Below are 23,466 nucleotides of genomic sequence, written 5' to 3'. Positions count from 1 at the left end.
TATATATATATATATATATATATATATATATACATATATATATATATATATATATATATTCATATATAATATGCCTACATATATACATGGGCAAATACACACACATATACATATATACACACATACATACATGCATATATATGTATATAGACACACGTGTGTGTGTATGTGTCTCATTTTGAACCCTGAGTCCATCCCATCTCTGTCAGGTGGTAATGAGCATATTTTCCCATCAGTCCTTGGGAATCACAGATACACAGACGGTCATTGTATTGATCAGGAATCCTTCCAGCTTTCAAAGTTGTTTATCTTTGCCATTTTGCTGTGAGTGTCTACATGGTTTTCCTGCTTCCACTCATTTCATTCTTTTGCAGTTTGTAAAAGTCCTCAAAATTGTTAAATTCCTAATGTTGATGTTGGAGCTTGGCCCATGCTGCTGGTTCTGCTTGCTTTACTCTGCGTCAGTTCATACACATCTTTTCTGTCTCTCTGAAATCAATTTCCTCCTTTCTTACAATAGTCCCCCATGTCCTTTCTTCTCTGGACCAAAGCTGCCTCTCTTGAGTTCATTCCTGCTCGGAAGGGGTTAGCACAGCCCTGGCCATCCTCTCTATCTCCCTCTCAGGACCCCAGTCTGAAATGATGCTTCTTCATAATGAGCCTTGTGGTCCCTATGAAGCCCAGAGTTCAGGCGCAGTGGACAGTGGGTCTGGATCTGCCTTGGTTTCACAGTCTATACCCCTATTAATGCAACCGAAGATTGCATTAGCCACTTAAGCAACCACATGACACTGTTGACATATCAAGCATGTAGCCAGCCAAAGCTCCCGGGACTTTTTGATGGGAAAAGCTGCCCCTCCAGGTCCCTAGTTCATTTGTTTAGCCTGAGTGCACGGCTTGACATTTATCCTCATTAAATGTCATCTGGTTGGTGTGGGTCTATCATTCCAACCAGAGTCTGGAATCTGTCATCCAGCATATGAGTTCCAAATTATCTCCACATGGGACCAGTTGCCTTCTCTTGTCTTCAGAGGATCATCACAGACTTGTAGATTTATGGAGAGACCTTAGAGACCATCTCCTCACTTAACACATGAGGAAACTGAGTCTTATGGTCAGTCAGTTAACAGCCTATTAAGAGCCTACTATGTGCCAAGAACAGTTCTAAGCTCTGGGAAAGGAAAAATAGGGGTAGAGGGGAGTGATTGTTCCATGATCACACAGATAGTAAATGGCCAAGTCAGGATTCAAACCCAGATCCCCAAATTCCATTCTAGTCCCCTTTCCCTTGTACTAAAGAGTTTATAAAAATTCCCAATCAGTAAAGGCTAGTTTCTGTACTTAGAGTGGGTCTTTGGAACAGAGTGCCTCCTACTCCTAAGCATCTTTCGTTTGTCTGCCAAGAGTAATTAATCAACAAACTTGTACTAAGCCCTTACTATGTGCCAGGCTTCTGTAAATGTTAGAGTTTATTATTAATAGTATTGAGGAGGCCTCACGGCCTTGGAGTCAGAAGACCTAGGTTCAAATGTCTGACTGGCACTAGCCACTAGCACCCAGGCAGATGACTTAATCTCTTAATGACCTCAGGTGATGCTAAGAAGGTAGGAGGCAGACAAGTTGCCAATTATGTTCATCAATGGAAGGAATTTCCATGCTAGGAGCTCCCCTATATCACTGAAATCACAGGTCCAGACCAAGAAAGAAAAAAATTCTGAGGGTATTACCATAAATTATGTGAGCTATTGACACTTGAGTGTGAATTAGTTGATTGTCTTGCTGGGAACGAGCAGGGACGTGTTGGGTGTTTGAAGGGGAGATGGATGCTTTGGGAGCCCTGGGGATGGAGCATTGATTGGCCTGCCACCCACAGCTGTAGGACCTGGTAGGAACAGAGAGTATTGGAGCACAGGAGAAATGGTGGAGGGAGCTGACTTGTGGCAGCCGCTTTGGCTCGGCCAGCTCCCTCATGGGCTCCACCTCAGAGGTACAGCCCGCCTGGTTTGGACACGTCCTTGAGCTGTTCTCTGGGAGCTCATTACCTCTCAGTGTGTGTGACATAGAAAAGTTCTCTGGGAGAGCTGGAGGCTCATTACCCTGGAAATCATTCCATGATTGAGGCAGCTGAAGGTTGGGCTGGGAGGCCAATGTCTGGGCCACACTGATCATCGAAATCACTCAGGTAATTGTCACAACTCAGCTGCCTCGAGAGCACCTTCAGAATATCATTTTCTTGCAGTTTTTGGTAACTGGAGATAGAGACTTCTGTGGAACCTGAAACAAATGAAAAAGTGTTGGTTAAAACCAATGAGAACTAGAACGTGGTCTGCTGGGGCTGCATTTCCTCTGTTCAGGGGATCTTCAGCAGTCTTCTTATGGCCCTATGGATAAAAGAAAGGAAAAAAATTCGGTCATTGGCCAAATGCTCCTAGAGGAAGATAAAGTAATGGCTTAATATAACAGTGGAAAGATTCCTGAGAATGGAAGCTGTGACCAGGACATGGCTCATCCCACTGTCTGCTGTGTTGAGCAGACCAAACTAGGAACTTTGGGTCAATTCTGGGCACCATATTTAAGGAAAGTTACTGATGAGGAAGGAGCATTCCGTGGAGTACAAAGAGGTTGGGGAAGACAGGGCCTGGAATCCTCCAGTGAGGAACGGGAGGAGGGGTGGGGCTGACTGGCTCGGCCTAGAAAAGGCAACATTTCCTACTAAGGAGAGCTGTCCCAGAGGGGAATGGGCCCCTCCCTGGAGGATGTCCAGCAGGGGTCTGGAGGCCCCCCTTGGCAGGTGTGCTGTCACAGGGATACCTTTTGAGGTCTCAGTGGGCCTGGGCAGACTCCAAGAGCCCTTTCACCTCTGAAGAAGTGGGAGAAATAATCCTGATTTGGGAGGAGCCTCCATCAGGAGGCATCTACTGGAGGCTTTGCAGGACTGTCTTCCACTTGCCTTCTTCTTGGCCAGGTTTTTGTAATGGTTGCTATATTGCCATGACACATGTGTCTTATCAATCCACTCCAGTCTGTGGGTCCCTCCACCAGCCACTAGGATGTGGTGCTGCCCACTTTCCCTGTCCAGCACCGGGTGGTGGTGGGCCCTTTGATGGCAAAGTTATGGAGAGATACATTTGCTATGCCTGGCCCATCCGTAGGGGCATGGCTGGCACGTAACAGTGAATAACTCCATCTGTTCTATGTCCGTGCTCCCCCAAGAAAATAACAATATCTTGTCTTTTATGTTAGGGGTATTTTTTTTTTTTTGCTTTCTGGCAGGGCAATTGGGGTTAAGTGACTTGCCCAAGGTCACACAGCCAGTACATGTGTCAAGTGTCCGAGGCCGGATTTGAACTCAGGTCCTCCTGACTCCAGAGCCGGTGCTCTACTCACTGCACCACCTAGCTGCCCCAATATCTTATCTTTTAGAGGAAGTACTGGAAAGGTGTATCCTAAGCCTTGTATTGAATTGTTTTCCTTTGAGACTGTGCTTCTCTGTCTCTTGTGGGCAGCTAGGTGGTGCAGTGTCTAGAGCACCAGGCTTGGAGTTCAAATCCAGCCTCAGACACTTACTAGCTGTGTGACCCTGGGCCAGTCACCTAACTCCATTTGTCTCAGTTTCCTCATCTGTAAAAGGAGCTGGAGATGAAAATGGCCAAACCACTCCCGTATCTTTGCCAAGGAAGCCCCAAATGGGGCCATAAAAAGTCAGACACGACCGAACAACAAATCCTGTCCGTCCTTCCATCTCTTTCTCGTTCTCTCCATGAGTGCCTCCATCTCCTTTGTGGCCCCTCATTTTGTCCCACCTATGTAACAGAAGAAGGAATGAAAGATGACACCTAGACATTGGCTTTCGTGGCTTGCAGTTTGCCCAGCCTCCCTGGAGGGCTCGGCAGCAGAGATCCCGCACGAATGGCCCCAGGAGCTGGTTGTCTGGCCTTGCAGAGACTTCCTGTGAGCCTTTCACTTGGTCACATTGCTTGCTGTGAAGAGATTACATTTTTTAAAAAAATAACTAATGAATCCTACAGCTGCATTGCCCTTTGAAACCACCGCTGGAAAAAGTTCTTTCCAAAAGAATTTGGAGGGAGGTAGAGAGGTTATGTGGCTCAGCCTTGGAGGTAGGAAGCTTGGGTTGCATTACCATTATAGGATGGTCTGGTGGAAAGAATACTTACTGGCTTTGGAGTCACAGGGCCTGGGTTCAAATCATGCCTCTGTCGGTTTCTATCTATGAGACTTTGGGCAAGTCACTTAATTTCTCTAGGCCTCACCTGTAAGATGAGCAGGAGGCCCATAAACTTGGCATTTGTAATGTTTTGCTAGCTGTTTTTCAGTACAGTTTCCTTTATAGTCCTCTGTACTCCATTTTAACATTTTTCTAATTTACATATTTAATAATACATTATATTAATAAGACTAATGATGCCAATAACTCACATTATTCTGAGGAGGAATCTCTAGTCTTCATTGGATTCCAAAGGGATCTGGGGCCCGAAGCAGGTGAAGAGTCCCTGGAGCAGAGGGTCTCTAAAGCCCCCCCCCAGCCTCATCTCAGATCTAGCATCCTTTTGGGGGCTCACTTACTTGGTCAATCTAGCAATAACATGTCTCCCCACCTCTACAAATGGGGAATAAAAATGCCCATCACTTCTCAGCCTAGGAAGAGGCTAATGGGGCATAATCTGGCTGTAGCTGACTCCTGCCCTTTGGTGGAAATTGGCCTCTAAACCTCCAGCCTTATAAAGAATTTGAATCTATAGTCAATAAGCATTTGTTAAGAGCCTACTAAATGCCAGCCACAAATGAAAATAATCCTTGCCCTGAAGGTGCTTCTGGTCACACTCCTGGGGGATGCTACAGGTCAAGAGAAAGGTAAATGCAGGAATGGCTTTCCAGGTCTAGGAGGGACCCTGGGGATGCTAGAAGAGTTGGGGAGGTGATGAGTACACTCTAGGGAGGGGAGAGACTTGTAAAAAAGCAGAGAGCAGCTGGAAGCCTGAATCAGGACACAAACAGATGTTCTTGGGAGGCTTGGTTTGGGTAGAATGTGGAATGTGCCAGTGGGGACAAGGAAGATGGAGCCACCCGGGCTTTGAGGCCAGGCTGAGGAGTTTGTATCTTATTAGAGGCCATAGGGAGCCACTGATTCCATAGGGGGCAGCAGTGTGGTCAGAGGATGATTCTGGCTGCTTGGTGGATGATGAAGTGGGGTGGGGGGGATGGGCTATGGGTTATGACATAGGGGGCTGGTGCAGAAGTGATGACAGCCTCCACTAGAGTTGGGGCTCCATTAGCTTGGATGGGGCAAGTAACCAAGATCTGTATGATTTGTAATATATGTAAGATATTCTCTTAAGCATTGGAACAACATTGAGGGCTTCATAACACACAGCCGTCATTTGTGTGAAGTCCAGCCATGACCTGAGGGGGTCCCATCCCCCTCCACTGCTACTGCCCTCTGTCTCTGCTCACTTCTGCCCTCACTCTACACGGTTCTAAAAGCCAGAATTACTGACCTCAGCTTTCCTTCGAAAACTGCCTTCAGCTGTGACACGGCCATCCCAGGGCAGATTCCACTGTCAGCTGTTAGGAAATGCTCAGCAGTCTCTTTCAGGGCACCCAGGCATCAGCAGCACCTGGCCCGCCTCCCCCTGGCCCCTGTCCTTGGGCTCCACTTGTTCAAGGCTGTGAGGGAGTCTGTGTGTGTCAAAAGGGAAGTCTTCCCCTGGTGCCCTCTTCCCTCTTCCCCCCTCTACCTTTCCCCTCTTTCTCCTCCCTCTCTCTTCCCCCTTACCCTTCTCTGCCCCAGCCCCCACCTCTCCCTTTCCATCTCCCCTTCTCTCTCACCCTTTCTGTCTACCCTTATTCTCCCTGTCCTCTTCCCTTCTCTCTCCCCTCATCCCTCCTCTCCCCCATCTCTCCTCCTCTCTCCCCCTCTCTCTGTCTCCCTTTCCTCTTCCCTCCTGTCTCCCCTCTAAACTCCTCTCCTCTGTCTCCTCCTTCTCTCTCCATCTGTCTCCTCTCCCCATCCTTCCCCTCCTCTCTTACTCTTCCCCCCTCTCTCACTCCTCTCCCCCTATCTCCCTCTGTCTCCTCTTGCTCTTCCCTTCTCTCCCTCTTCCTTCTTCTCCCTTCTCTCCTTCCTCTCTCCTTCCTCTCCCCCTTCTTCCCCCCTCTCATTCCTCTCTCCCCCCTCCCCCATCTCTTCTTCCTCTCCCCCTCTCTCACTCCTTTCTCCCTCTGTCTTCCCTTCATCTTCCCTTCTCTCCCCTCTTTCCCTCCTCTCCTCCCCCTTCCCCACCTCTCTCACTCCTCTCCCTCCCTCTCTCTCCACCTCACTCCTCTCTCCCCTCTTTCCCTCATCTCCCCCTCTCACTATTTACTCCCCCTCTCTCCCTCTGTTTCCCCTTCCTCTTCTCCTCCCTCTTTCCCCCCTCTTTCCCCTTCCTTCACTCCTTTCTCCCTCTGTCTCCCCTTCTTCGTCCCTTCTCTCCCCACTCCCTCCTCTCTCCTCCTTCCTCCTCCTCCCTTCCCCTCCCTTCCCCCTCCGTCTCCATCCTCCCCTGCCCCTGTTCCTCCCTCCCTCTGAGATGGGAGAGGCCAGCTTCTTGACCCAGAACATAGACATTTCAGCCTAGGTGGGCTGCTAACAGGAGCTCCTTTTGAGCAGGCCTTGGGGCACTCAGTCACCCAGGACATAAGGGCAGGGACGCCCGGAGTCGGGGACCTCTCTTGAAAGCCCGACTGTGGTGCTGGCTGCTTGCACTGCATCCTGACTGGCCCACAGGGCAGAGCAGCCTCCCTGGGCTGGGGCAGATCCTGGGCGAGGGACAAATGAAAGAGCCCCTAGTTCTCAGGACATAAAGTCCGAGTCCAGTGAATAGACCCCGATTGTTTGTGGGATATTTGTGAATTCTCCGATTCAATGTATTCATGTAGGGAACTTTTCTTTGCTTTTAATATGTGCGCCTTCATTCTTTTGGACTCTTTTCTCCTCTAAATACTTGAAAGCATTTCTGGGGTTCTCTGGGATTATTGTCTTAGAGCTGGAAGTGACCATGGAGGTCACTGAGTCTAAGCTTAGTATGGTAGAAAGACCACTGAGTCTGGACTTCAGAGGATCTGAGTTCAAATCCCAAATCTGATGGTTCCTACCCTGGTGACATTGGGGAAGTTAAGTAACTTTCATGGGACTCAGTTTCCTCAAATGTTAAATGAGGGAGTTGGACTAGATGGTCTCTGGGGTCCCTGGGATTTTCTCAATGCCCTCATTTTACAGAGGAGCAAACTGAAGCCCAGCTAAAAGGAAGGGACTTATTCAAGATCACAAGATAACCACGGTAGAATTTGAACCTAAGTCCTTAGACTCAAAGATGATCATAGGATCAAAGAGTTAGTGCTGGAAGGGGCCTTAGTCCAGTCTCCCCTGGTTTTCCATAGGATGAATCTTGAGGCCCAGAGACAGAAGTGCCTTATCCAATGTCACCCAGCTAGAATTTGAACCCAGGGCCCCTGACTCGAGATCCAGGGCTTCGCTCCCCCCCCCCCAACTTAAACTCCTTTAAAGGGAATAGGGGATGTTCAATCTGGTCCCAGTTTCATTCGGGATGTTAAAAATGTCTTTCCAGCCCCGAGAAGCTATAGTTCCCTTCCTCCCTCCCCCCTCCCCCCCTCCCCCGCAATTTCAGAGAAAACCCATCACGCATCTGCCGCTGTTGGGCTTCCCAGCCATGCGATGAGTATTTACCTTTTTTCTATCTCTTTGTTTTCTCTCCTCTCCTCGTCTCCCCTCCCCTTCCTCTCCCCAACCCCAAATTACAGCAAGATGATGAAGTGACAACCTTGCAAGTTAAAGAGGAGGACGGAACAGTCCTGGTATTCAAGAAGGTGTCGTCATGTGGGCCGGCCCCCACATCAGGGAGCGCCCACACTGATTGGAGGTGAGAGGCTTGGGCTTTTTTCCCTCTAGCAGCAGACACACTCTGGCTGTTTGCCTTGCTCCAGCTGCCTCCTTCTCCTTCTCTCCGTTTGTCCATCTCTCTCCCTCTTCCCCTCCCTCCTTCGCTCCCCATCTCCCTCCCTCCCCCTCTCATCTCTCCGCCTCTGGAACGTACTAAGTGACTGCAGAGAGCCCAGAGCAGCCAGATGGACTGACTGCCTTATAGGGGAGCCCGGGAGATGGCAAGAGATCTGAGCATCTAGGGAGGGGGAGATGCCTTTGTTATTAAGCAGGTGCAATGGGGAGCTCCCGGCTGAGGGTCTTTGACCCGCACCTCGAGAGGAAGGACTCCGCCGCCCTCTCTGGCGGCCGAGAGCTGCCCCTGCCTACCTTTGACGTGCCTTATTTCAAATACATCGACGAGGAGGACGAGGAGGATGAGTGGAGTAACCGCTCCCAGTCTTCCACAGAGGATGAGTCTTCAGATTCTCTCCTTTCTGACAGATACGTGGTGGTGTCGGGGACGCCCGAGAAGATTTTGGAGCACCTCCTCAATGACTTGCACCTGGAAGAAGTCCAGGACAAAGAAACAGGTAAGGTGGCGCCTTTACTTCCTGCTGGCGTGGGGAGCCCAGCTGATTGTATGCGTCTGTGGATGATCCCGGCCACTGCCAAGCCCGGGGCAGTGCCAATGCTAGCAGGAGTGCCTAGCGCTGCCCTGAGAGCTTGGAGGATGCGTTTGGTTTGGTTTGCTGCCCACCAGCTCAGTCCATGCCCTTTCCAGATGGATGCTGGCCTGGGATGGGGCAGTGCCAAGAATTCCCAGCCGTGGCAAGCTTGGCATTTCTCCCCCAGTTTTAACCAGAGCCCATGTGAAGGCAGGGGCCCAAGTGACTTCCAGTGTGAAACCTGAGGGGAACTATTCACCTGACTTGCAGAGTGCTGAGTAGGGGCAGAGGTGCTCACAATTAATAAAACTGCTCGGGGGCAGCTTCTGTATCCCACAGATAAACGGTTTGCAGATGAGCCAGGCAGAACAATCTCGAGGGTGTAAGATACGGCACTCTTGACTTTTCACCTAGAAATTGTAATTCATTGGTGCCTGGAGGGATGACGGTATTGATCAGGCATCCTGGATGTCGACTTTAATCTCATGGCTAAGTATACTTTGGGATCTCTCTGTGGTCTTTCAGAGGAAAGACCATCATCTTTTGTACTCTGGTTTTATGTATGTTTCCTGTATGAACTGGGGCATCATGGTTCCCTTTCCTGGTGCGTCTCAGGCCAGAAGTTGGCATGGCCTTCATCCTGAAGTCGTTCTTGCATCGATCAGGCCCCTCAATGGACACTTGCCTTATTAGCTCCGGGATTTGCCTGGTTCAGGAGTGTTTTTGGTCCCAGGGCCTCCTGTCCGTTGCTTCTCCAGACAAGGTATCTCAGATGTATTGTTTGCTTACAGCTTCCACCAGAGAGTGATTAGATTGGTTTTACTGGGGCAGATGAGCCCCAATTTCAAGTTTCCAACACTGCATGAGGGATCCTAAAGCTCCCCAGGGTGGTGGGAAGTTTCCTGTGAATCTCAGCGTTGGACTGCAGTCGGAAAATTGGGAAGGCCCTTGGCGGCCTTTGAGTCCAGCCCACCCAACCAAAGGTTCCACATTAGGTGATATCCAACAAGCCGTTTTTCGTGCTCGTTGGTACCTGTATGGGTTATACCAGGAAGGACCAGCATAGCAAGAACAGAGTTGTAGCGACCAACCCTCTGTGCACCGAGAGAGAATCACTATTGGTAGCTTAAGTAGGATCCTGGGGTGGGAGATTTAGAGCTGGGTGGGCCCTCAGAGGCTGTCTAATCCAACCCCCTCATTTTTACAGAAAAGGAAACTGAGTCTCAGAGAAGAGGAGGAGCTTATAATCCTAGACGAATCGCTGCAAGGGCCCCCGGAGCCCCCTAGTCCAGCTTTCCCAGCTTAGGAAGGAGGGAGCTGAGGCTCAAGATGAGAGGGAGGTTAAGATCATAAATCTAGCACTGCAAAGGACCCCATAGGCAACCTAATACAAGCCCTCCCTCTACCTGGGAGGAAACTGAGGCCCAATCAATTGACTTGGCCAAGGTCCCACAGTCATTCAGTGGCAGAGAGATTCAGCCCCAGGCGCCTGGCTGTACATCCTGCAGCTTTCCACTGGGGCACAAGCCCAGAGAAAATGATGGGGCTTCAGACCAAGTCTGTGATCTTAGGGTCCCTAATTTACGGTGAATAAATGACTTGGGTAGAGGGGTTTCAATAATGTACTTAGGGCTGGGAAGCTGGGCTCACATCCTGCCCTCGACATTTACTAGCTGTGAGACCATGAGGAAATCACTTTGTTCCTCTGGGCTTTAGCTTCCCAACCTGCAAAATGGGCATGGTAGGCCTAGTCAACCTACCTCTCAGAGTTATTGTGAGGACTTTGAGGTGCCATCAACATGGGTGTTCTCTATTACTGGTCCCATTTATGGTCACTCACCAGGACAAATGAAAAGCCCCAAGCCCCACCAAAGTCCAGGCTGATGCATTGCTGTGTGTACCCCCAGATTAATATTTATGCCCCCCAAACCATCCAAATAGTCTGCCTTCTCAGGCCTGAGTCCACCAGGGCTGGAGGTGATGTTAGTTCAGCTGCGGAGCGGGGTGCACTTCACGCGTGGCCCAAGCTGAGGCCTCTGGCAAAGCTCTCCACTCAGGTGCCCGGGCATGTTAGTGCAGCTGGTTCTATGGCAGTGAAGGGTAGGGCATGTCACCCTGTAGCACCGAAGGGCTCAGCCACGATGGCAGGCTTTCCCCAAGGGTACGTAAGCGCTGATTTGTGACCGGTATAATCAGACAAACATTTGGCTGCTTGTGCAAAGCACCGTGTTAGTGCTGAGGGCACCAAGCTAGAAAGACACATGGTCCCTGCCTTCGGGGAGCTTCCATTCTGCTGTTCTCAGGCAAGTCTCTGCACAACTGTGTGAGGACAAAGAGGGCATAAACGCATCAGAAAAAGCTTCTGCTGGAGGTGGGTGTGAAGGAGGCGAGGGATGCTAATTGGTCAGTCTACCAGCAAGCCATCAATGTTCACTGTAGGCCAGGCCTGGGCCCAGCGTGGAGGATATCAATCACCAAGCCTTAGAAGCTATGTCCTAGGCACTGTGCAAAGCCGGTGGGGCTGGGGATAAAAACCAACACGAAGCAAGTCCCTGCCCTCAAGGAGCTTCTGTTCTGTAGGAAGGACCCAGTGAGTCATAGGCTAGTGGATGGGCACTGGGCTTGGTGAAGGTCCCACCTCAGCCACAACTGGCCGTGTGACCCTGGGGCAGCCAGCCAGCTTTTCTGTGCCTCAGTTTCCCCATCTACAAGATGTGAGGACTGACCCTGATGGTTTCTTCTAGCTCTCAATCTGAGCTCCTGTGATCCCACACTAAGTACAGGCAGGATTATGTGAGGAGGTGTTTTTGTTTCTCTTATGCCGAGATAGAACCCAAGGACTTGTTTCCACTACTTAAAAACCGGAATGATGAGTGTCCTTAGAGGCTGGCACTGGTGTCATTGGGGAGCTGAGCGGAAACCAGATGGATCTTCTCCTGTCTCCCCCAGTCAGAGCAACTCTGGGATCCAATAAGTCCCTTCAGCCTTGTGCCACAAGACCCAAACAACTTTCAGCCCCCAACTCTGGAGCTCCTCGCACCATCGGAAAAAAGGTTTGGGTAGGAAAGTCAACAAGCATTTATTGAGCGCCTATGCACCAGGCACTTGGGGTTCAAAGAAAGGCAAAAATCAGTCCCTGCCCTGCAAGAACTCAGGTCTGATGGGAACCATTTCAAGCTCTTCATAAGCCTTGGGGTGACTGTTTGGTCTCCCAGAGCCTGGCACACAGCAAGCACTTAATAAAGGCTTTTCGATGGAGCAATTGAGCAGAATCCTGGTAACCCTAGCTCTTTTTACTTTCCCCTTCCTCACATAATCATGTCACATAGCATGGGATCGGAGCAGCCAGGTGGGTCAGTGGATAGAGCACTGGGCTTGGAGTCAGGAAGACCTGAGTTCAGGAACATCCTAGCTGGGTGACCATGGGCAAGTCACTTAAACTCGATTTGTCTCAGTTTGTATGCAGTGGGGGTAATAGTAGCATTTACCTCCCAGAATTGTTGTGAGGATAAAGTGAGATAATAATTGTAAAGTGCTTAGCACAGTGCCTGGAACATGGCAGGTGCGATATAAGTATTAGCTATCATCCTCCTCCTCCTCCTCATCTTCCTCATCTTCATCTTTATCCTTCTCACCTTCATTCTCATCTTCACCTTCCTCCTCATCCTCTTGCTCATCTTCCTCCTCCTCACCTTCTTCCTCCTCCTCTTCCTCCTCCTCTTCATCCTCCTCCTCCTCATCTTCCTCCTCCTCTTCCTCCTCCTCCTCCTCTTCCTCTTCCTCCTCCTCTTCCTCCTCCTCCTCCTTGTCCTTCTCCTCCTATTCCTTTCCATATGGCAGTATAAGCTACATTCCGCACCTCTAGACTCCCATTTCCCTACTGAGAGAAGGGCTGTATGCTTCCTCCTCTGTGGCCCAAGCTGGCCCACTGCAGTTTCCTGGGGTCCGCCTGCCTCCATAGATTTTTGCATGGCCGCCATTGTACATTTTGTTCCCCTGGTTTGGCTTCCTTGACCTTGCGTCACTTGGTGGAAGTTTGGCTGAGGTTTGCTGGGTTGCCTGTATTTACCGTTCATTAGGATGCAGCATTCATTGTTCCATTATATTTCTATACAGCGATTTATTCAGCCATTCCCTAAGCAGCAGATACCCACTCTATCTCCTTTTATTTCCTGGACTCCTCTCATTCATTATTTTATATGACAACATTATTCCATTATATTCATGTACTACAATTCATTCAGCCATTCCCCAAGCAATGGCTATCCACTATAGTCCCTTTTTATTTTTTGCTAACCCCCAGAGTTCTACCATATGACTGTTTTGTGGATGTTGGACCTTTCCTTCTGCCTGTGATCACATTAAGCTAGATGCCCAGTGGTGGGACCTCTGGGTCAGAGAGTTCAGTGAATTTTTTTCTATAACTCCAAAGAGGTCTTTGAAAAGTTTGGACAGTTTCCCCAATAGTATCTTGGCATGTCTGGCTTCCTAGCCCCCCTCCTACATCTGAGGGGAATATAGAAAATCAAAGGGGAAAAGTAATGTATTTGCTACTTTTCTGGCCTAAAAAAGCAATAAAAGCCTTTGGAGTAGGCATCTCTAATCCTTGGCCCCAGGGCCATGGGGACCTTTTGCCTCTTTTATTCATTGTAATAAATGAATTAGGGAATAACACTTTGGATTTTGAGGAGACTTAGGACATGACTCTGAATTTGGGCTCTCATTTCTAATGCAGAGGGAGCCCCAGATCTTGTGGGAGATACCTGGGAGGCAAATCCAAACATCCAAGGGTACTCATCAGCATCTGGAGCCCCTTTTGAGGGAGGGCGATTCCCCATCCTCTGGAAGACAATCCCATGGTTGTCAGCACAGTCCCATGTGTTTGGCATGGGGGCAGAGGATGGCTCCCCAGGCGGAACGGAGTAATAAGGACACTCCTGCCCAGGCAGGCTCCTCCATCCCTGGAGGCCAAGGACAAATAACATGGGAAGAGACCAGTGTCCCCCTCCTCTCTTTTCTCTCCAGGCCCTTTAGGAGATGACAAGGTGACAGGGTAGACCATGAGAGGAGCAAGTTCACCACCTGGTAACCTAGTGCCTCCCTGGGTAAGGGAAGATCTGACCCACCCAGTGAGGGGCCCTGACAGGATTGCTGGACACTTAGTGACAGAAGAGCTGGTGACATTCATCTCAGAAATGTCCCTCACTGCCTGAAGTAAACAGCTCGGGTGACTTGAGAACTAGACAGCTAAGCTCCTGAGACAAGGTTTTCCCCCATGGTCAGAACAAAGCTCAGAGAAAAAAAAACAATTATTTCACTCATTCAACCAATACTTATTAAGTACCTACAATGAACAGAGTGAATGAATGATTGAAGCATTTATTAAGTGCTGACTGTGTACAGAGCATTAGGTGCTTACTATGTCCAGATCACTGGGGACCCAAATACTAAGAAACAGTGAGACAGTCCTTGCCCTCTGGGAGCTTCCGTTCCGCTGGGGAAGATCACAAATGCAGGGGATTTCAGCTGCAAGGGAGATGGAAAAGCCCCCCAAACCAATGTTAATGCCTCTTTGCAAAAGTCATTTCTGTTGATGAAATCCTATCAGTCTCTGATGCTAAACCATCTGACAGGACCAAGGACTCTGGGGCCAGAACATTTCTTTCTGGGTCTTCAGTAGCTCTGGCTGCAGCCCATGAGCAGCCGGTCCCCAGGCTGCATCTCACAGGGGCAGCTTCCTGGCTGACACTGAGGGCATTGGACTGGAGCCTTGCTCCTCCCAAGGCTCTTGAGCTCAGGGTCCTGGGCTGCCTCCATCAGAGTCTGGAAGGAGATGCTGGTCCAGGACGGCGGCACAGGCAGTTTGATGTGGCTGGTGCAGGTCACCTCCCATCACCGCCTCAAGACGTCCTGCTGCTTCACCAAAGTAGGCTTGCCTGCTGTGCTTGGCATGATCTCTAACATTTGCTAGCTGTGTGATCCCAGGCAAGCCCCCTTAATCTCTCTGAGTCTTGGTTTACCTATCCAAAAAATGGAAATGAAAATACCTAGAGTATCTGCATGATGAGACGCTATGTAGAGTAGTTGATGGAGAGCCAGCCACAAGGCCAGAAACAACTGGGTTCAAGGTCCTTCCTTGGATGCTGACTGGCCTGTGATTCTGGGCTGGTCAGTTCATTTCTCATTGCCCTCGAGGTCATATTCACACCCACAAAACTTTGAGTACTGCCTGAACCAGATTAAAATGTAACTGGGAAACATTTCCCACAATAAAGAAAAATAGAGTAGCACACAATTGACACAGTGATACTGGCCTCCTGGTTTTTCTGGGAACATCTCTCAGCTCTGGGCATTTCTCTGGCTGTACCCATGCCTGGAGTGCTCTCACTCCTCCTTTCTGCCTCCTGGCTTCCTTCACGTCTCAACTCAAAGCCATCTTGTACAGTGAGCCTTTCCTGATCCCTCTTCATTCTAGTGTCTGCCTTCTGTTCTGGTGAGTGAGAGCCAACCCAAGTTAAGGAGATCTGGAATCGAGGTCCTCCTCTAACACATCCTGGCTCTGCCAGTCCAGACAAATCACTAAACCTCCCAGTATCTCTAGACAACTCTCTAAGGATATGATTGGTAGAGTGGGAGCCAATCTGAATTGATGGAGGGAATTTCCTCAGTGGGACCTACTTATATCAATGAAAAATAGTGTACTAATCACTAAGGTGAAGGGAGGGAGGGAAGAAGGGAGGTGTGAGAGAGGGAGGATGGAAGAAAATAAGGGAGGGAAGGAGGAAAGGAAAAAAGAGAGAAGGAGGGAGAAGGGAAGGGAGGAAGGAAGGAATAAAGGAAGAAGAAGGGTAGAAGGAAGGGAAGGAGGAAGGGAGGAATAAAGGAAATGAGAGGGAGGAAGGATGGAAGGAAATAAGGGAGGGAATAAGAAAGGGAAAAAAGACAGAGAGGAAGAAAGGAATAAAGGAAGAAAAGAAGGGAGGAATAAAAGGAAGGAAGGAGAGGAAGGAAGGAAAGAAATTTAAAGAATGTGTGTATGTGGGGGGGCAGGGATATTAGATGTGATGCCTTCTAAGATTTCTTCCAGCCCCCGAATTCTGTAATTTTAAGAAATCTAAAACTCCACTAGCCAGAGAATCACAAAGCTCTGGGTCTGGAAAAGGACCTTGGGCTCACCCTTGAAGTCCTTCAAAAGTAGCAGATGCCATCACTCCTTAACAACTACAAACAAGGTTACTGATCTTTTTTGTGTGGGTGAGTTCCATCTAATGTGTGTCACTGCCCCACTGTTTACAGCCACGTGGTATGGCTAATGGGGAGATGGATTATTAAACCTGATTGGCATAACATGGTTCTCCTGTCTGGTGCTGATTTAAGTGCATCCATAAGGAGACATCGTGTCAAATGGGCAGTTTTGACAAAAAAATCCCTTGAGGAAAATGTGCTATGAAATTAAGAAATAGAAGTGGTGCTTCATAATCAGAAGTATAAGCCAGTCCCAGAGGGATCTCGCCAAGGTGTTGGGAGGTTTTCAGAAAGTTTCCGGTGCTTAGCACAGTGGCCAGCATATAGAAGGCACTTGATAAATGTTGATTGATCAGTTGCTAGAAGGCACATAGTTTTGTTCAGCAGCAGGGCCACTCTCTCTTTTAATTCCTGGGTTTATTGATGGTTCCTTTCCATCGGTCTGGTTCCACCTGGTTGAAGAAAGGGTAGTGCCATGACCTTCACTTTCTGACTCAGCCATGTACCTGATTAGGAGCCCCTGAGGAATTAAGTCCCAAGAGCATTACTGACATACCAGGGCTGTACTAGGTTTGAGGAGGGCAGAGCGTGATTTGGTCAATGACTCAGTGTTGGAAGAGAGATGGAGCTAGAACCATCCTGGTGTCCTGCACAGAACTCTCTACCTAGAACTCCTTTCACAGGAGGCAAGTGAAGGACAGAGGAGGGCAGCAGCCCAAATGAAGGCCTAACCTCAGGTGGACACTGCCCATACCTCTGCAGACCTGGCAGAAGCCCAGCCCTGGGCACAGTCGCAGAATCATGAGGAGAGTTTAGTTACATCAACAAAGTCAGAAGATGAGAATAACTAACATTTATAAGGTGAGTTTGCCAAGTACTTTGCATACGTTATAAAGTGGGAATTCCACAGTAGCTGGGGAGTTTGCCGGTGAGAAAACCAAGGCCCAGTGGAGATAACTGCGATAGCTAGATAGCACAGTGGATAGAGTGTTGGAGTTGGAGTCAGGAAGACCTGAGTTCAAATCCTGCCTTAGACACTTATTAGCTGATGGCCCAGAGAAAGTTACTCAACTTCTGCCTGTCTCAGGTCCCTCAGACCTCCAAGAGTTATTGTGAGGCTGAAACTGAAATTGTAAAGTGCTTTGCAAACCTAAAAGCCCGTATAGATGCTGGTTATTATTTTAGACACAGTGCTGCCTCTCCATGGCCCAGTGGTTAGAGTAGTGGACCTGGAGTCAGGAAGACCAGAGTTCTAGGTGGACAAGTCACTTGCCCTCCAAATGCCATAGTGTCCTCATGTGTACTTGGGGCTTATAACAGCATAAAATGACACGTCATATGTAAAGTGTTATATCCACGCCGGCTCTTTATTCTTAAGTGACTTGCCCAGGGTCACACAGAGAATAAACAAGTGGTGGAGGTGGGATTTGCAGGTCTTGCCTGGCTCCCACTCTGGTTTTCTTTCCACTCCGCCACATTGTTCTGATTAAATACAGAGATGAGTAACTTTGCTGGTCAGAAACAGGAAGGATGGAGTCGGGGAGGACGATGCTGAATTATAGGCTCTCTTGAGTTCATGAGGTCATAGAATCTAGAGGCAAAATGGGGTTTTAAGGCCATATAGCCCAAGCCCTCACTTTCCAGACAAAGAGCTGAGGCCCGGAGAGACTGAATCATTTATCCGTGGTAGTGAGGCTCATGGGTGGGATTTACGCCAAGTTCTCTGACTCCGGAACCTGCCCTTTCCACTCTGTCTCTTCCATCTCTAAAATATATGACCCTCCAAGCATCAGTTGATGACTTCTTAATGCCTATTGGATGGGTCTTTGTACAGTAGAACCATTCCAGTTTCACAGATGGGAAAACTAGGATTGAAGGGAATGACAGCATGATGTAGTGTTCAGAGTGCCAGCCTTGGAATCTTGGGTTCGAATCCCACTCCTAATACTTGCTGTCTTTGTGACGGGTGGCAAATCACTTAAGCTCTGTGAGCCTCAGTTTCCACATCTGTAAAATGGGAATCAGAAATAGCTATGATACCTGCCTCACTGAATTATTGAGAAATTCAGCTAAGTGAGATCAAGTATGTTCATGTTTGCCTTAATGCCAGTAGGAGTAGAGGTGTTAGTGGTAGGAAGAGACAAAGTTAAGTTCTTCGGTGACAAAGTGAGTATGAAGTAAAGACAGAAAGATAACTCCAAGATCCTGTAGCTTTTCCCCTCAGACTGTTGTGTGTCTCGTGAATGGAATCATGGATGCCAGAGTCATAATTGAAGTAAGGCTCTCTCTGGAAATCCCTGGGTCAGGCTGTTCATGAGCCACTTAAGTCATTTCATCTCCAGCACAAAGGCCATCATCTGGGCTACCAGCTGTGAGCAAAATAGCCCCTCTGAGTTCATACTCTTAAGAGGGTACAAAGCCTCCCTGATTCCAGCTGCCACCATGGCAGCCAGCTTAATGAGAAATTACTGGGCGTCCAATTTCAGATGTGAATTTCCATTTGAGTCCTTCGTCTTTCGGACAAATCTGTTCTCTCTCACCTTTGAACACGCGACATGATGTACGGTAACAAGGGAGCTGATGCTTTTACACTGCCAGTGGACAGTGGGTTAATTAATACCCTTGTTACTAAGGAAAGTGGGGGAAGTGAAGTGAGACTGAACTGAAGCATCAGGTTATTAGCATGCGCTGATTAAGAATGGAAACGTGCTCATTTCATTGTGGCTCGACCCCTGGATGGGGTAATGTGTTTAATGGATGGTGCTTCAGCAAGAGAACCAACCCTTCTTTCAAAAGGATATTTCCACTTTCTTCCTAATATGAGAAGGGCCATTCTGAAAGGTTAATTGGCAAATGGGAGAATGTTTCATCACTTCATCATTGAGAACACACCTTCTCTTGGGGTGCACCAAGGTCTGTTTTAAGTTCTGGATTCAGATTTCATCGTTACAAATATATTCAGGATCAAGTGACCAGAATACAATGGTTTTCCTGTGAGTGAAGCATTTTCAGGGGAACACAGAATGGTGCCTTCCTTGGTCTCTCCATAGAAATAGTGATTTTTTTCTTAATATAATATCTACAATTGCTGTACCCCTCTGCCTCCTTTTCATCCACTCTGCAATCATCACTGCAGAATTGGAAGGGGCCCAAATAAGGCTGATGGCCATTTTGTATTGTCCTTTGTCTTGCGGGTTGCCATGGTCAAAGAATTCATTACCCAGTGGCCAGACTAGCTTCTTTTTTCCAGCATGGTAGAGCCTGCCAGAGGTTATGGTTTGCTGGCAAAGCCATGAAGAACCCAGGGTTACCTCCCAGAAAGGCATCCAGGTATGACTTTGTGCTTGACTTATTTCCTTGTCACGTCCAAAGAGGACAAGGAAGGCCCCCAGCATCCTGGGAAGATGTCCCGTAGCAAACTTCTGGGAGGATGCGAATGAGACAGGATGGGCAGGTATGACTAGGTGACAGTCTATATTGCTGGATGGAGCTCCTACATTGAGGAGATCATATTGCTGTTTCAGTGTGAATATCTAAGTTAAGCTAGGAAATTCAGGTAGGCTGAAGAAGGTCTGACAGCCACAATGGGTGGGAAATTGATACAAATCTCTTTGACTAGGAGAAATCCCCAACAAACAAGTGGTCAAAGGACATGCAAACCTACCAAGCATATGAAAATATGCTCCGAGTTATGAATAATAAGGCAAATGAAAATTAAAACTACTCAGGTCTTACCTGAGACCCCCAAATTACAACTTTGGATCATCCAAGAGGGAAATGATCAGTACTGGGTAGAAGACAAGCCTGCTAATTCACTGCTAGGTTGTCTATGGGTTGCTCCACCCATTCTGAAAAAACAACATGGAATTATACCAGAAAAGTGAGTGAACTATTTGTACTCTGACTCCACAATCCCATGGTTAGTCATATGCCCCAAGGAGGTCAATAGCAGAGGGAAAGGTCCCATAGAGATGAAAGTATTTATAGCAGTATCTTGTTTTATATTACCCAAGAAATTGGAATAGAGACACTGGCCTCAGAGTCAGGATGATTTGGGTTCAAGTCTCACCCCTGCCACACTGACTCTGGGCAAGTCACTTAACTGCTTGGTGTTCTGGACAACTCTCTGAGACTCTAAGTTGCAGATCTATATTGATAGAGAGAATTTCTTCACCAGGGAGTTCGTTATATAGTTGAAATCCCGGGTCTAGACAAAAAGAAGCCAGAAATAAAGTGGGCATCCACTGACTGAGGAATGGGGGAACAAATTGTGATATATGCATGACATTATTGTGTCCCAAGACACAACATATACAAAGAATTTAGAGACATTTTGGAAGACTTACATGAACAGATGCAGTTATGGAAGCAAAGCCAGGAGAACAGATAATATAGTGACCTTAGTACTGGACAGCAAAACTCTGCCACACAGTGCCATAACTCTGAACCGGCCATTGCTGGTTCCAGACGACTGGTGATGAATCATGCCTACCTCTTTCCTCCTGGTAGGAGACATTTAATTTTCTATCCATTTTTCAGGCACTGTTTACAGTCAGTGCTGCCCTCTACAATTCAATATAACTTTGCTCTACACCTACTTCTGTACTCCGGATCTCCTCAACGTGGGCATTTCCTCCCACAGATTGCAGATTGCAGCCTACTCTATGTGACACTTGTTCATATCCTTCTGTAAGTTCACTGGCAGAGATCCACCCAACATGCCGAGAGCCTCTCTCAGGTTCTCCTGACATGCTGAGGATACCATGTGAGCAATGGTCCATTGGTTATGTCCCATTCTTGCCAAAGTAAGAAGGATCTGGGTGATGGGGGTGATACGCTGTGTTAAAGGGAGATAGAATTCATAGCAGATTTGCCTACATACCTTACCTCCCAGCATGTCAGTAAAAGTTAGTGTGGAGAGAAAAAAATTAAGAAGTATCATCCCTTGACTCTTTAGGAATTGGCCAAACTAGGGGCAGGGCCTCTAGGAATTAATTTTAAGGAATTTTGGAAGCCAGACAAAGGGTAAAGTCATGCCTATCTGTGGGGAAAGGACCCTTTTTATGCAATTCTTTTTACTATCTTTTCCCCCTGTTATGAACAAACTCTGCTAACTCTAACCCAAGTCAGACTAAAAATAGCCAGGCTCCAAGAGCTTGAAACTGCACTCAGACTTTTGGGACACCTTCTATTACAAAGTACTGGGATAGAATTTGAACCTAGGTCTAGTGAGACCCAGTTTAATTCTCTTACCCTCACATGAAACTTCTCTCATCTTCATCATCATCATCGATGTTCACATGGTGCTTTAATGCTCAGAAAGGTCTTTACACATATTGTTTCATTTAACCCCACAACAGCCTGTAGGTGGGTATTCCAGCTATTTTTAATCCCCATTTTACAGATGTGAAAACTGAGACTCAGAAAGCTTGAATGACTCTGCCATGGTCACCTACCTGGTAAGTGTTGGGGGAAGGATTTGAAACCATCACTAGGAGCATCCATTGTTGATGGAAATGTAGCAGATGTAGGAAATTAAGTTGAATCGGTTTTGATTCTATGATCTTTAATCTAGAAGTTGATCTTTTAAAAGGAATTCTTGATGACTTCTTCCTTTGCCATTTATTGCTGCCATTTGCCTCTAGTCTGCTTTTTAAAATACTTTATGATTCTCCCTTCACTTTTGCCCTTGTCAGCATTCCCTTTACGGATACAAATTACAACTCCTTTAAAACTTCGTGGCCAGTCAGTCATTGAGAGTTGCTGTGGCCCCAGAGTTGGTCGTCCTCCAGCACCCCTGTTGAGGAGACTCTCCAAACTTAAATAACCAGACCTGCCTTTAGGCAACAAACATACACCATGACCGGGTCTGTGCCCATACTTCTCAAGCTCAGCAGTGTTATGTTCTGCTGACAGAGCAGGTTCACCTCCATCCATGAAACAGGCACAGTATTGTCCTGTCACATTCATCAGCCATGGTTTCTCCAGCCATTCTGCAGCTGATGTGCATCCATCAGGTCTTTGCTACCACAGAAAGTCCTGCTGTGGATATTTTTGGTCAGTATTGGATGTTTCTCTCTGACCTCATTATGGTATATTTTTGGTGGTGGAATCACAGACATTTGTCATTCACAATTCTAAATTATTTCCTGGGATGGGAATGGCCAATGGCTGGAATGGCCAATTCACAGTCCTACTAACAGTATGCTAGTAATGCCTGTCTTACCCTAGCCCCTCCAACATTGACTGATCCAGTTTCTGTGACCTTCTACAGTTTCCTGAATGTGAGGGGAGTCCTCAGAGTTGTTGAGATTTATATGTTTCTTACCATTTGTTTGGAGCGTTCTTTCTTCTGATCACCAATAATTTGCGATTCTTCTTTCAGATGGTATATAAAGTTATGCTTATTGGTGTTTTATAAATTATTTCTCGGGCATAACCTGCCTTCCCAATAGGACATGAGCTCTCTCAGGGTGGAAAAGTCTTCTGTAGCTTCCTTTGCTTTCTAGAATGGGTCTCGGTCTCTTGTGAGGCCATTAGTAAGACGAGCTATCGACTGCATTAACTCATCTGATGGCTTAATGTATTTGTTCTGGCCAGGTTTTGCTGCTGTTGTTTTTAAAGAAGTGACTGACTCTATGAGATCTCCAGAACAGTAAGACAGCAGCTTTGGTAGTGAAGGATTTTCTTGGTCGTGGTGGTTCCTGCTATGCTACACCATTTACTCCTCTACTTTCCTAAACCTCAGCTGCATGTTATGAACACAAGGAAGCATTGAAGGAGGAGCCTCAGACCTTGCTGTAGTAGCAGCTCGGACCCGCTCCTGCAATCCAAGGGAATGGGATGTTGTGTCAGTAATGGGTTTGACAGCCTGGTAGTTTTAGCCAAAGGACCATTCCCCTGTAACAGCCTCTACAGAGATGACCCCACAACCATCTTTAAGACAGTGCAAAAAGTGGAAATGTTACTCTTTTAGCTGTGGTCGTGTCCCCTACCCCCACACAGCTGGTAGATCAACAGAGACAATCAGATGCCCTTGTCTGAATCTTAAAATGCTGCTGACGTCTTCCTCCAGCAGAATTTACTGTCTCGCTGCTACAAGCAGGCAGGCTTGATGAAGGGGACTTCCCACGCAAGAGAGTGGGCCCTTCAGGGGGCTGATCAAGGTGGGAAAGGGGTGTTGTTATATGGTGATTTGTTGGATGAGCAATCACTACATTTGTTAATCTTTCCCAGAGGTTTCTATCAAATCATTGGCCTCATTTAAGCAGCGGCACCATAGAATCAGCTGGAATTGAGAAGCTAATGTGGTGAAGTGATGTCCTTTGGGCGATAGCAGCCCTTTTCGATACTGGCAATCTGCTGGGTCATTGTCCTTTGCCAGCCCGGGCCTCTTCATTGTCACACTCCTCCCTTTTCCCGTTATCTCACTCTCTGCCTTGGGGGCTTTTTGTTCTTGCTCTGCAGTTTGAAATCTCTCAGCCTGTTTGCTGGCCACCCCCCACTTCTCCCTCTTTTTTTCCCAGAGTTTAAGGAGGCTTAGGTGGACAGTGAGCTTTCCCAGAGTTAATAGAAATGTATTTAGCATCATGTAGAGTGGAGAGTGAAGATGGG

At 47.8% G+C, this 23,466-nt stretch overlaps 1 protein-coding gene across 1 annotated transcript in view; it reads left to right on the top strand.

The window, feature by feature from the left end:
* Window positions 1-23,466, top strand: part of RAPGEF5 (Rap guanine nucleotide exchange factor 5) — a 237,213-nt gene that overhangs the window by 147,011 nt on the left and 66,736 nt on the right. The window contains exons 10-11 of the mRNA XM_036759737.1: window positions 7,822-7,940; window positions 8,444-8,532. Of these exons, the coding sequence (XP_036615632.1) occupies window positions 7,822-7,940; window positions 8,444-8,532 (208 nt within the window). The remainder of the gene's footprint in view (window positions 1-7,821; window positions 7,941-8,443; window positions 8,533-23,466) is intronic.

The sequence above is a fragment of the Trichosurus vulpecula genome, chromosome 5, assembly GCF_011100635.1.
Source record: "Trichosurus vulpecula isolate mTriVul1 chromosome 5, mTriVul1.pri, whole genome shotgun sequence".
NCBI classification, from domain to species: domain Eukaryota; kingdom Metazoa; phylum Chordata; class Mammalia; order Diprotodontia; family Phalangeridae; genus Trichosurus; species Trichosurus vulpecula.
This window is presented reverse-complemented; position numbering and strand designations above follow the sequence as displayed.